The 14610-nt window shown below is 30.8% G+C and overlaps 1 protein-coding gene across 5 annotated transcripts in view; it reads left to right on the top strand.

Moving 5' to 3' along the window:
• Nucleotides 1-14610, top strand: part of ed (echinoid) — a 470092-nt gene that overhangs the window by 441402 nt on the left and 14080 nt on the right. For all 5 annotated transcript variants that reach the window (XM_067047437.1, XM_067047430.1, XM_067047419.1 and 2 more), the window contains exon 4: nt 7092-7282. In XM_067047437.1, the coding sequence (XP_066903538.1) occupies nt 7092-7282 (191 nt within the window). The remainder of the gene's footprint in view (nt 1-7091; nt 7283-14610) is intronic.

Here is a 14610-nt window from a genome sequence, read left to right as displayed (position 1 = left end):
AAAATAAAACTGCTCTATATATGAGAACTAATTATTAGAAAGCCAAATAAAATGATGTTATAGAACTTAATGCGTATGTTTGACTTTTGAAATCATATATTAACGAAATAATAAGTTGTTTCAAGCAAAATTTACCACACGTAGTTCTAAAAATGGTATAAAGACCCCTTAACACGAACATTTTATTTTATTATTACTGTTATTACTATTAATTTATTCATACAGTTGTTATAATTATGGATATATAAAATTTATAGTTATTATACTGTAATATAATAACAATATGACAATTAGTCATATATTTCAGGAATTCTCAAACTTCACATCATACCTCAATAGTTTTGGATTAAGACGGTAATATCAATATCAATAAAAATTGATATTTGCGCTTCGGAAAAATAAATTTTTTCTGACAAATAAATATAGGTGAATCTTATTTATTTTTTTCCAAAATTTAACTTTTCTCTTGTCAAATTATAGACCAACATTTTCAAAAGTAATTCGAGTTATTAATTTTTTAATAATGATTTTCCAAAAATGGATTGAATTTTGGTCGAAAACTCGTTATATGTATTCAATATATTTTTTAAATATAATTAAGAGAGTAATATGTACGTTTAAAGTATCACATCTTATAATAAATTGTTAAAGGACATTTAAGTAATAAATAAATAAATAATAAATTTTCTGAACAAGAGAGAGGTAGAAAAGAAAACAAAAGTGGCCGTTTTCAGACCGACATTTCTTCCCATTTTGACATTTTCCACAGAGTCATGGACGCTGAATAAGAAGAATCAATCAAGGATACAAGCGTCAGAAATGAGATTCCTCCGAAAGATTGAGTGGAAAACAAGAAGAGACAGAGTACGCAACACCACCATCTGGTCGAACCTCAATATTAAGCCGGTGTGATAGAAGATAATCGACTGAGATGGCTGGGACATCTCCACGGAAACAAGGATAGCAAGCGAGGCCTACCGACCAAAGTGGAACGCAAGAGAGGAAGAGGATGGCCTAGAAGGAAAGGGGAAGATGAGGTAAAGAAGGACTTCCAGAGAAGAGGACTTCAGTAGGGGTATTCATGATGTTGTATTAAATGTTAAATGTTTTACCATGTTAAATGTTATAACTATAAGATTGTGAGCAGCCCTATTTGAAGTCATGTTAAACGTTAAATACATAAGAGCCCCTAGCGGATTTTCTCAGCAACTTGTTGTATAAGCCTTTATGTTTATAACCTTCCTTCCAGACCCTCATGTTATTGTTTACTTCAGTTTTGATTTAAGTAATTAATTACAACATGCCTATGATGAAGATGAAAGTAATAAATTGTTTTGTAATAATTCTCATAAACCTTTCACAAAAATTTCAAACTGGGAAGTATATTCTGAATTTAGAAATTAATGATATTACGAAATTTAATATTATTGCAATGATATGAATTTAACTGCAACGAATTCCTGATAATTGAATCGATTTTTTGGTAATTAACTGTGACATTTCTAAAATAAAGATCTTGTTTTGATACTTCCCTCAAATTGATTAATCAGTTAATGAAATCTCTGGAACCTGGAATCGCTACCGAATAGGGAATTGTGTTAATTTTACCCTTATTTTGAAATGATTTCGCTATTTTGGAGTGTTTTGAATTTTTTAAAAAATCGAATTTAGGTTGTTGTTGTGTAACAGCTACCTTGGACGAAGTATCAGAGAACACCTGCCTTTCCAAGCGGCCTTGTAAAAGGTTATCAACACAGGATTTAAAAATATTTCAAGTTTTTTCTAGCCACACATGTTACAACAAAGAACTCTGGGATTTTCTTTTCTTTTCTTTTATTATAATTTTTTACACGCCAGCTACATTTGAACTCTATTATTCGAATTCGACTTATCCGAGATCCGGATTATCCGAAACTTTTTTCTCTGTTATTTTTAATTTAAATAAGAATTTATTATGCTGTATATAGCTATTTTTATGAATTAATTTTATTCATTAATGCAAGTATGTTTTTTAAATATGTATTCTTGTGCAATTATGACGTTTCGGCCTTTTCCTCATCTATAATTTTAACAATTTGTTTATTCTATATTAAATCAGTATCATTACAACAGATGACGGGCAGTACTTTGAAGGGAAGTACTGTTCCTAGACCAACGGTTGTGCAACGAGATGATTTATTCAGAATCACACTAGACAGCCAGATTTTTACCCAATTAAGGGTACCCACCTTATGAAGGTGGGTGGGCCATTAGTCATATTGAAGTTCAGTATTTATCAGAATGACGTACTTACGTCTTACCAGTCATTTAAATGTTTTCTAGTTGGATATCTAGTCAGCTTCGGCGTTTTTCTGGCCGAAGGGCGACGACTAGTCAAATGGAGGCACTATTGCCTGGCAAAAATTTTTTAAACTTTAGGATGAAAATTCGACTTTTCTCTTTTATAATTTTCAATAAAGAAAAAAAACTGTTGGAGTTCTGAGAACGAAATCCTTATTTGCTTTCTCCTAACTCCTAAACTTATTAGCGGTAATAAATTGAGAATAAAAGAAAAAAAATTAATTAAGAAGATAAAGATAAAAGTTTGAAAAATTATTTTACGAATTTACACAAAGCCTAAGAAACTTAATACAGGTCGTAAAAAGTAATTGAAAGGGATTAAATAAATAAAAATTAATTTCATCTAATTAAGAGGATAATCCAAGAGTGGCCAATATGGCGATGTAATTTAGGGGGCCCTGTGCAGAAGCAACATTAAACATCACACTCGGCCATTACTAACCCCCTCCCCCCCTCAGACCAAAATTAGCCGAAAGGAGAAGTTTGTTGCGGCCCCAGGAGTTGTAAATCATCACCGGAAGAGATAAAACCGCCTTCAAGATAGCCCTCCCCCCTAATTCCCTCAAAATTAATTACATTTCTCTCCGCGGTTTTCGAGAAAAAAAAAATAAACAAACAAAACGAAATTCCTCTTTAGGTTATTTGTAAATTAGACAAGACTCTGGTGAAGGATTTCCTCCGCTAACCGGAAGGAATTAACTTCCCTAATTGGGATGGGTAATTAATGGCGACTGGAGGAAATGAGTTGCAAAGATTTCTTTGTAAAATGAAAACTCTAAGATTTTTAAAATTCTACTCGCTCTGTAACTCTCGTTCCAGCAGCCATTAAATTTAAACCGCTTAATGTCTTGAATTTCAATTCAAGACTATTTTATACTAAACATTATAAATTGTTCAAACTTATATTGTTCAGTACAAAATAGGTCAAAAATGAACCAGAGATGCATTTTTATTTTAATAATTTTTCCTAGACAGCCATTATGCAAGTTCTCTATTGGATGTTTTTGTCTGCCTTGAATTCCTTGAAGATCTGTAATGATCCTTGAATTTTACGCGTTGGAAATTATACTTTATTTTCCTTCTTACCATCTCGTTGAAAGAACTTGAAAAAAGTCTCCTACTTCTAACTTTAGGGGTATTCATGATATTATGTTAAATGTAAAATGTTTTACCATGTTAAATGTTATAAGTATAGAATTGAGAGCAGCCCTATTTAAAGTCATGTTAAATGCAAGATAGCTCCTAGCGGATTTTCTGAGCAACTTGTTTAGTAACCTTTCCTTCTCATTATTGTTTGCTTTTGAGTTTTGATTACAGTAATTTATTACATCATGCCTGATGTAAGTGAAAAGTAGAAGTTTGAAAGTTTGACTACTGATTGTCTTGTTTAAAAACAATAAAAAAAAATATGAGTAAGTAGCCTAACATGATAACAAACAAAATGTTGAGCTCAGCTGATCTGTTGGATGACGTCATTCTCCATTTAACAGACCTAGTAACAGACTCTCAACCATGTTGTATTAAAGCAAGAAATATTTCTCTATTTAACATAACTTTTTCCTTTTAACTCGCTTTAACATGTTAAACTAAAGATCATTAGTACTCCTTTTGATTCTCTACCAGTATGATCTCTCTTTAACTTGTAGGGTGTAAGTGATTTAAAAAATTGGCTATATAACTTAATGTATACAATTATTTTTAATGGTGTCCTTCACTTCTGATAACTTCTATCAAGATCAATGACAATAATTTTGTGAGCTTACCTTAAAATGACTTGTTTGTAAGAAAAGCTTGTTTTCACTTACGGGTGAGAAGTACTTTCATGTTTTGCATTGGAGGGTGGTGTGTACTACTTGAATGTTTCACCCTAACCCCATGACAGTTTCTGCCAATTAATTTTATTGTCACCATTATTTTTCATTTTTATTTCAAAATACCCCATCGTCTTAGTTGGGTGGAGTAAACGTTTTCCATTAATTTTCCATATTTGTCCCATATTTTTATGACTGTCACCAATCAAATTAGAAATATAATAAATAATTTATTTTTATTTTTTTGGTTGGATCTACATGTCTTGTAGATCGTTGGCCGCTTGTGCTACTACTTTTCAGTTTGCTGGATTGTTCCAGTTGCTCTTTCGTATCTTTGTAGATTCTGTCTGTCCATCTGGCTTTTGGCCTCTCTCGTGGTCTCTTACAGACTATACTGGCATTCATTGTTGTGTAGAGGGGTCTTGATGGATTACATCGAGCCACATGTGCCTCCCATATTAACCTGTTTGCCTTCATATCATGAGATATTGACTGACCAGTCTCCTCAAGCGGTTCACTGTTAGTCCTCCCCCAGGTGTTTAGGCTTTGATCCCGGATTGCTCCTGTAATTGAACGTAAGACTTTCCCTTCAAATCAGTCTGCTTTCTTTACCTGTTATAGCTCAGGTCTCGCAGCTATATATTAGAGCTGGCTTTATCATGGTATTGTACACCCTTAGCTCCAGATTTTAAGATATTTTTCGGGATTTCAGTATTCTTGATAGAGAGAAGAATAATAAATACTATTCTAGAGTAAATTATAAAATTTATTAACTTCATAATTAAAAAAACATTAAATGTTATTTTGCAAACATATCGTCGTTTCTGTCACAATATAATTCGTCTTATTTATTTAATTCGAGGCCTAGTTCTTTAACAGGTCCAATGTAGTTTAGTTTTATAGGTTCCTCAAGTACAGATATTTTACCACCCAGAGGTAAACCCTTTTTGGTATGTATCATCTTTCTATGGAAAGTTCTAGTGATAAATGGAATAACATAGGTGTAAAAGAATCTCTTTGTTTTGAACATCTCGAAAGAACGATTATTCAAAATTTATTAAACGTTTCGAACATTCACATACCTACTATATTTATTTAATTGATAAAGGATTGCCTTTTTTGTGTGTTATAATCTCCGCTTGTGAGATTGTGACATGTCGTCCGTTCTTTGTACACCCCGGCCAGCGGGTCCTGGGCCAATATTGGCCAATATGTAACCCCCCCCCCCTTCAGTGGACTCAGCCCAACCCTTTGTTATTTATAATAAAGGAAGTAAGCAAAAAATAAAAAATACATATACCTACTAGACATAAATTTATTTTTTCAAGGGGGGTACGGGAAAAAAAAAACACAAAAAAAAAACATACCTACTAAATTTACTTTAGCAATTGAAATGGCTATAGTTATACATGTTTTATTCTAATCTAAGAACATACATTATTGAACATGTGATTCATTGAAATAAATTTCGTAATTATCAAACATCTAAAATTAAAATACATAATACCGATATCAAACTTTCCTTTTTATGACACAGATGAAATAAACCACAATGATTTTAATATGCCATAAATAGCCTAGCTTGGCTCCGAACAAATCCTTTTCATTGCAAACTTTATTAAGACATTTAACAGCTAGGTCATAATCTAGATTCACAAAAGATCCCTTATTATCAACCTAAGCCACTGAAAAGAAAACGACCCCGAGATCATCTCGGTTTTGTTTTTGAGATAAGAATGTTATTGAAGTGCCCACTCTGGGTAATATCTCCTAAAGTTATTTTATCCATGAAACTTTACTTGGGTTGTGAATAATTAAAATTCATTCTAATGGGTTTATTTTTTTCTATTAACTTTTGATTAACATGCTTTTGATCAGATCTGGCACCCGAAATATACAAGATCCGTAAATTCATATTCCCTACATACTCCCACATTATCCATTCCAAGTATATCACAACAAGGTTTATCCATCCCTCTTTTCTCTGTCTACTGGTGTATGTCAGGGTAATATTCTAAGCCCTATACTTCATACAGTTTTTACAGCTGATATCCTAATACTAACCTCACCACGTGTGCTTACAACACATATCTATAATCAATGAGTAATGACCCTTTAATTGTATTCTAAACGCTCCAACCCACATTACCACCCTTAAAGAATGGTGTCAAAACAGGAGGATTAAAATAAATCCCACCAAATCACATTCGTCGTAAACTCATGACTTCCTATAGTATCCTTTAATAATACCCTACTTATTCCTGTCGAACAGATCCGTTGCCTAGGACTACATCTGTATAAATGAACGACTTGGAATTTGCGTACAAGACTGAAAAGAAAGGAAACTTCTCGTCGATTTTGACTATAATTACACTTAGTAGACAAATGGTCTAAACTTCCAACTAATTACTAAATACTCATTTATATGAATATAATAAGACCTATCTGGACTTATTGAGTTGAGTTTTTGGGCTTCACTAAATCATCAAATTCCTCTCGTATCCAATCCTTACAATCCAATATCCTTTGTAGAATTCTTAATGTTCCTTATGTTGCCGAATTAGCCAGAACCAGATACCAATCCATGATAAACTTCCCAACCATCCAAACCTACTTGTTTTTTCCGTGGCTTCTTCATTACCTGATAATCTTCCTAGGCGTCTGAAAAGAAGATGGCTTCATGATCTTCTCTAGAAATGTTATTGTTGTTCTATCAATAGGTAGATTCTCTACTTGTTGTATATATCTAAATAAAGTTATAAATATCAATAAATAATTTTTTTTTGTTTAATTAATTTACATTTAGTATTGTATCTGCCAGAATAAGAAATTTGTTTTAGAATTTTCAAATAATGTCTTATCAAAAATAATTAACGGACTTAGGTCATATTCCAGAATTTTCATTATATTGTTTTTTAATTTAAAAATAAATTGTTGCAGCTGGTACAGACAGGGACAGCCCGAACCCATCGAAGGAGCTAAGACGACAGTGGTCGAGAACGGAGTTATGACCACACTCTCACTGAAGCCAGACAAGATGGACGATGGAGCGGTCTTCAAGTGCATGGTTTGGAACCGAGCAATGCCTTCTGGTGCCAAGCTAGAGTCAACGGTTACCCTGAACGTCAACTGTAAGTACAACCTACATCTCATAAACCTGAAATTGTTCACACACGTCAAAGTATGCTTCTGTAGCACCATTAACAATTTAATATTAAATATATTTCTACAATTTTTTCTAAAACTTAATATAGTTTTACTCTCCTAACACTATGTTCCGAAAAATCTAGGAGGCTGTGTCATTCGAAGTTTAATAATATTTTATCTTGCTGAAAACGGAAGACTTAACAACAAAAAAAAATACTCTATTCTAACATATAAGCCATTAATGACTACTGTATGTTTTTACTATTCTTTGTGAGATACAAATTTTAACTATTTATTTATACATCCATTTTATTAAAGAAAGGAATTTCTATAGGCTCAAGTACTATATTATAACTTATGGTTACTGCATAGTAATTTTTGGTTACTATATGATTGCTTATGGTTACTGTATGAAAACTTACTGTATACCGCATATCGTTTCTAAAGGTCACAACGTGATCTAATGCCTTCCTATGTAAATGATCTGTCCACTTCTAAAATAATTTTTTAAATCTGTTAGTTCCTGCTTTAACGCGTTCCAATAAACAAATACAACTTTATATATTAAAAATCTATAGAAATAAAAATGTGATGTTTGTTTGTTAATTATTTAAGATCTCGGATTGTTCTCAACCAATTTACGCGCTGTTTTATTTTTTCTGGATGTTCTATTTCATGCTGGGAGGTTCTTAGCTATTGAATTCCTGGATTCATTTAGTAGAAAAAAACGTTATGAACAAATAAATACACAACTTCAAATAAAAAGACTTAAGCTTTATTGGCACATAGCTGGGAAAGTATTACTTTTTTTCGAGGAAATTAAATACCATTCGGTTTCTTTCTTTCTGAAAAATAAGAAGAAAAAAATTCTGATTCCATTTAATGACTTAAAAAATTCAAAGACTTAAAAGAGGCTTCAGGTAAAATAGGTCAACAAAATCCTTCGAATGAATCATGTTCGAAAATTTTCAATTTCTTTGATGAATGGTATTTAAGGGGTTTTTAGACGACGCTAAAGACGAGTATGATATGCTTTTTCCTGAGGTTCTTTGTATCTTTGAAATTTTTTATTAATATGAAATTAAAAATATTTTTTCCTATTCATGAGACTCACAGATTCCAATTATTACAATTATTAGCTGGCAAAAGTGTTACAAACTCATAGTACAAGAGCCTAAGAGGAAAAAAGTCAGTTATATCACCACAAATTTTTATAGCTTTAATGAAAACTATGTATAATTACCAGTCAAAATTGATGAGTCTGGCAAGTGTAGGTAAGGGGAATAAAAATGGCGGCTGTTTCAAAGTGTTAAAAAAATTAATTTTTCATTTGTAGCTCTATATCTTTAAAATTAGCAACAATACTGTAAAACCTTAGAGAACATCATTAAAAGTAGATTAAATTTGCAAAAATACTAGCCCTAATATAGCTATTTACGTTCAATATATCTCGAGATATAGCTTTTTAAAAAGCTCATTTCATAAAAATGGACTTAATAATGAGACGTTGTAAATTTATTTTGAAAACCAGATGCCTGCAAGCACTCAAATTAAAGCTAATTAGATGTACTATAAAGTAGTTTGTCACACTTATATTCGCAAGAGGAGTAGGTTTTTTGATAAATAAATTGATTGAGTAGCTGCTAAAATAAATTGATTTATAGTTGTCCGAACAATATTTTATGTGCAACATTTATATTCATATGTGAATATTATAAAAACTATTACCCCTACGAAGATGTGTGTCATAAACTACTTTATAGAAAGTTAAAGTACCTATATTTTGAGTGCTGGCAGACCTGAGATATATTTTTTCATAAATTAAAATATTTGTACGAACAAATTTAAATCAATATTTTCTGAATTTATTTTGTCGAATATAATTAAAACTACTACTTCTTCGACGATAAACGTCATAAACTACTTTATAGTACATTGAACTAGCTTTAATTTGAGTGCTAATTGACGTATGTACATCGAATAGTTTTTGAGATATAGATTTATCAAAATAAATTCACTAACTACTAGTTTTTAGTACATTTTTATAAAAAAAAATTTTTTTAAAAGCTATATCTCGAGAACTGTTGAACGTAAATAGCTCTATTAGGGCTCATATTTTAGTAAATTTGCTCTACTTGTTACTATGTTATTCTCTTAGTTTTGTGGTGTTGGTAGTTTTAAAGATATAGAGCTCTGAATAAAAATGAATCTTTTTAACGTTTTGAAAGTGGCACCATTTTTTATTCCCCTTACCTATGCTTGGCAGACTCATTGATTTAGACTAATAATTATATATTTTTCCTTAAAGTAATAAAAAATTGGGATGAACTGCCTTTTTTCTCCCCGGCTCTTGTTCTATTTTTATAAACATATGCTTAATTTTTTTTTTTTCGCCTGTCAGATTATATCATAGCACGTGTGTTCAGGTACTTCCATTGTTTATTGAGAATATAATCAACTCTAAACTTTTCATAATTTTAAACTTATTTTCATTGCTATTGCATTTAATTATTTTTCAATACGTCATATCCTGTTGTGATAAAAGCCGCGTGTCAACTGGTCGACAGACACGGCGATGTCAGCTTGCTCTGAAGCTGGAGAAGTGCCTTTGATCTCGACACTTAGCAAGTCGCCTCGCTCCAGTATTCCAATCATGTCAACTCCAGCTAGGTCCTCTTAGGAATCCTTTCTCATATCCTTGTCATGGTGGCACTTGACAACATCGAAAACATATTATTTACTTCGTTTATCCATTCTTAAATTTTTCCTAATTCACTCAACAATTTTTTTTTAATATTAAATTCTATATTTGTCCGAAATTAAATACACGAAAACAAGTATTAAATTTCAGTTTAATTATGAAAAATCATCCTTTCGCGAGCTTGATGAAAATTCTACAGCCCCCTTTGTCATTCTGTAGCAGTAAAATGATAAAATTCCTCACATCGCCGGAATAGAAGGAATGTTTAAACTGTGCGTCTTAGCTGAACTTAAAAGGGAACTTTCAGTCAGGAGAAATAATAAACAGGTTAATTATACCATATAACTTTTCTATAAACAATAATAATAATTATTATTTTGATTAATACTAGCAGACCCTGCAATGCTTCGATATTGCTTTATTTGAATATGCATATACATTAATTGAACCCTTTTGAAAATTTGATTTCAAAGTATCTGTATGTACTTCTTTTGGTTCCAAAGATATATTTTTTTTATAAATAAAAATATTTGTAAAAACAACTTGAAATCAACATTTCATGAATTAATTTTTCTATTATCATGGAAAATACTACTCTTACAAAGATAAACATCATAAGCTACTTTACATTGCACTAAACTTGCTTTAATTTCAGTGTTAATCTGTACGCCGAATGGTTTTTGAGATATAGATTTCTCAAAATAAATTCACTAACTACTAATTTTTCAGTTTTTATTCAATGAAATGTTTCTTTTTAAAAAGCTATATCTTGTGAACTATTGAACGTAAATAGCTCTATTAGGGCTCATATTTTAGCAAAGTTACTCTTCTTTAAACGATGTTAGATTTGGTTTTTAATAATGCAGATAGTTTGCGAAAAAATTAATCTTTTTTAACGTTTTGAACTGCCGCCATTTTATATTTTCCTTGCCTATACTTGGCAGACTCATCAATTTTGACTAGTAATTATACAATGTTTTCTCTAAACATTAGGGGTGAAAAAAAACTGCCTTTTTTTCTCCTCTTGGGCTCTTGCTCTAGAGAAATACGCATTTGTAATTTTAGGAAAAAGAGATAAAATTAAATAAAATAAAACAGATTATTTTTAACACGTACCTGGTCCAGAGGTTTTAGTGAAAACGGATTTAGGAACAGGGGGAGCATCCTGTTTTGGTTTGACGTGTTTTGAATACGGCGACTGTTTTATCAGCGATGTTTATTCTGATGTCAGGCGAGGAAATGTGATGTTTGTTCACGAAAGGAGAAAGAGGAAATCACTGAATGACTACAGTCTGTTGGACGAATCCTCTCCATCTATCTTCCAGATCCTCACGCCATCTATCCTTCCATTTTAGTAGTATTTATCACTTTCACTTACCTTCATATGGAGTATGTAGAAAGGTAAAATATTGTGTTATATTTGATTCTAAAAACTGAAACACCAATTCAACCGTTTTAGTATCGTTTCTAAGGGTTTTTTGAAATATTTGAGCTTCATCTCAAGCTATTTAGTCCAAGACTTGTTTATTTAGACCGAGCAACGTCATAACGCGTATTTACATCGAAAACTCGAATTCTAAATTTTTCATCATAGCAATACTTCCTCTTATTATATATTCCATGTATAAGAAAAACTCATGACTCTTTTGTTAATTTATAGATACACAATTTAAATAAATGTATTTTTTTTTTTAATATTCTTTGCTACATTCACCAATAACAAATTTTGTTTTTAGGAAATTTGATAAATTAATTTCTATAAATTTTTAAGGTAAAAAAATTCCAAAGACGAATATAAAATATTTTATATTTTTCTTCATATTTGTACGTTTCGGGACAATTGTCCCATATTCAGGCACTTTAATAATCCTACAAATAATAATTCGTTTTAAACAAAAATTCTCATCCATGTCATATACGTGTATTTGTAATTCATATAATTATATTTACCTCATACTTTCAATTTCACTATCGAAATCATGTCATCTATATAACATGGTTGAAAATTGTTTCACATTGCATTGTTCACTTCATTATCCTGTACTATTGGTGCATTATTCTCTCTCTGTAGCACAAACATTGCTCTATATTGTATACTACCTCTTTGGACCTTACCAGAATATGATCATATAAATATTAGAACTGGTTTGTACAATATCAATAAGTTGCAAAGCAAACTGTCCAACAGGAAAGACAAAATAAAGAAAATGGAAAAATCAAATGTAGTATACAAGATAGATTGTGAAAATATATATTGGTGAAACAAAAAAAAAAAACAGAAGCAAGCAATATATCACTAAATGTAAAAATGTCAAAAATATAAATTGCACTGCACCGGCTTACCACAGAATAACATTAAATCATAAATTCAACTTAAAAAATCTCACAATTATACATACAACACAAAACACGAAAAGCTGAAGGTTTCTGGAAGCAATCCATATAATCAAAAACATTAAAGACACAGTAAACTATAAAACTGACACTAAACATTTAAATACACACTACGCCGATATTATAGAGGAAATAAGTGAGAATAAAATAGTCAAATTATCAAAAAATCATAAAGTTGAATTTAAAATACACAATCCATAAAGTGGGGCATATAAATAAGGAGGTAACAAAACAGCACACAAGACATGTTGATAAGATCCAAAGAGGTAGTATTCAATATAGAACAATGTTTATGCTACAGAAAGAAAAGAATGTATTGGGATAATGAATTAAACAATGCCGTGTGAAACAATTTTCAGCCATGTTATATAAATGACATGATTTCGATAGTGAAATTGAAAGTATGAGATAAATATAATTATATGGATTACAAATACACATCTATCACATGGATGAAAATTGTTGATTAAAATAAATTATTATTTATAGGATTATTAAGGTGCATGAATATGGGACAATTGTACCGAAACGTTGTACAACTATACAGAAAAATATAAAATAGTTTATATTCATCTTTGGAAGTTTTTTAACCTAAAAAATTATAGAACCAAATTCTGTGATTCAAGACATGCAAAAAAAATGGTCTCTGAAAAGCCTGTAACTTTATTTTTTTATTACTACGCCATATTCTCGTTTCTGAAAACCTCGATAATATTGAGAGATAAACCGAAATCAATTTCTTTACTCGAGGAAGTGAATTTTTTTCCACTAATGAAGGCTTAGCACTTGACAAAATTCGCTTTATCTTATCAAAGCAGTTGCATGCAGCACGCCACATCTTTCCAACTCGTCTTAAAAAAAAAAAACCTAAGTATAATTTATTTCTTTTTCAAGTATTATTTTCCTGTATGTTCTTAGAAGGTGAGAAATTCTATGTTAACTTACGTTTTGGAGAGATGTCTATATATTAAAAAGGAATAATTATTGTATATTTCTAAAATTAATGTTTTTTATTAAATAAATCAAAAACTGGTATCCATTTTTGTCTGAACACTTTTATTTTTCACCAGTCCAACGTTTCGGCCATTCTAGTCATCCTTAAGGACATCTTCAATATAATTTCTTCCTCACATTAATTTAGAGTTTCTTTTGCAGGCTATTCTGCCCAGGTCATTTTCTTTATTATAAGTTAAAAGCCTATTTTTATACTATATAAAGTTATATGGTAGTGTATTAATTGTGGATAATCTTATATAAGAAAAATTAAATATTACTGATTTTAAATTTTAAAAAATAGGTTTTTAACTTATAATAAAGAAAATGATCTGGGCAGAATAGCCTGCAAAAGAAACTTTAAATTAATGTGAGGAAGAAATTATATTGAAGATGTCCTTTAGTATGGCTTGAATGGCCGAAACGTTGGACTGGTGAAAAATAAAAGTGTTGAGACGAAAATGGATACAAATTTTTGATTTATTTAATAAATAATTACCTTGTCTCAAGAAATTGAAATAATATAATTAAATTAATGTTATTGTTTCGTTCATTAAAATAGAGTAAATGATAATTGTATTATTTGAAGATCTTTTGTTACGTTCACTAACCAATATATGGATTATACAGTAAGATGAAGTTTTGCGATCGTGCTTTTGAGGCCCCCGTTGTACAAGCAATTAAGAACAAGAACATCCTAGCTCAAAAAGGAAAAGTTGCTCGAACTGAAATTTGATATTTGAGGACGGTATATTGGAAATTTAATCGTTAAAATCAAACAACCGGCAGTACCACACAAGGAAAAAGATTTTTCACTGTTTTAGAATTTTATCAAAAACGACTATAACTATTTTGATTAAACTCGTAAATTGTTCAATACTTCAACATTTAGGCCCTTAGGCCGTTATCAAGGACAAACATTGTTTTCATATTATTCCCTCACTCATAGCAATAATATTTTTTAACTTATCTCAATTATTGATTTTTCATAATTCATTTAATAAAAACGTCTTCCACATACTGGCCAATTGCTCATGGCATATTATCTTTAAAACTAAAGCAATTATCAAAATAATATAATAACTGTTTCCTATTAAAATGTTATTATTGTTATGGCATTATACTACTTACAAGAACCTGGGCCTCCTCTACCACAGCCTACCAATCTCCACGATCTCTCTCTCACTCTCTCTCTCTCTCTCTCTCTCTCTCTCTCTCTCTCTC

The sequence above is a fragment of the Halyomorpha halys genome, unplaced genomic scaffold, assembly GCF_000696795.3.
Source record: "Halyomorpha halys isolate HHAL.00 unplaced genomic scaffold, Hhal_1.1 Scaffold507.1, whole genome shotgun sequence".
In the NCBI taxonomy this organism is placed as follows: domain Eukaryota; kingdom Metazoa; phylum Arthropoda; class Insecta; order Hemiptera; family Pentatomidae; genus Halyomorpha; species Halyomorpha halys.
The sequence above is the reverse complement of the archived record's forward strand: the minus strand, read 5'-3'. Positions and strand labels throughout refer to the sequence as shown.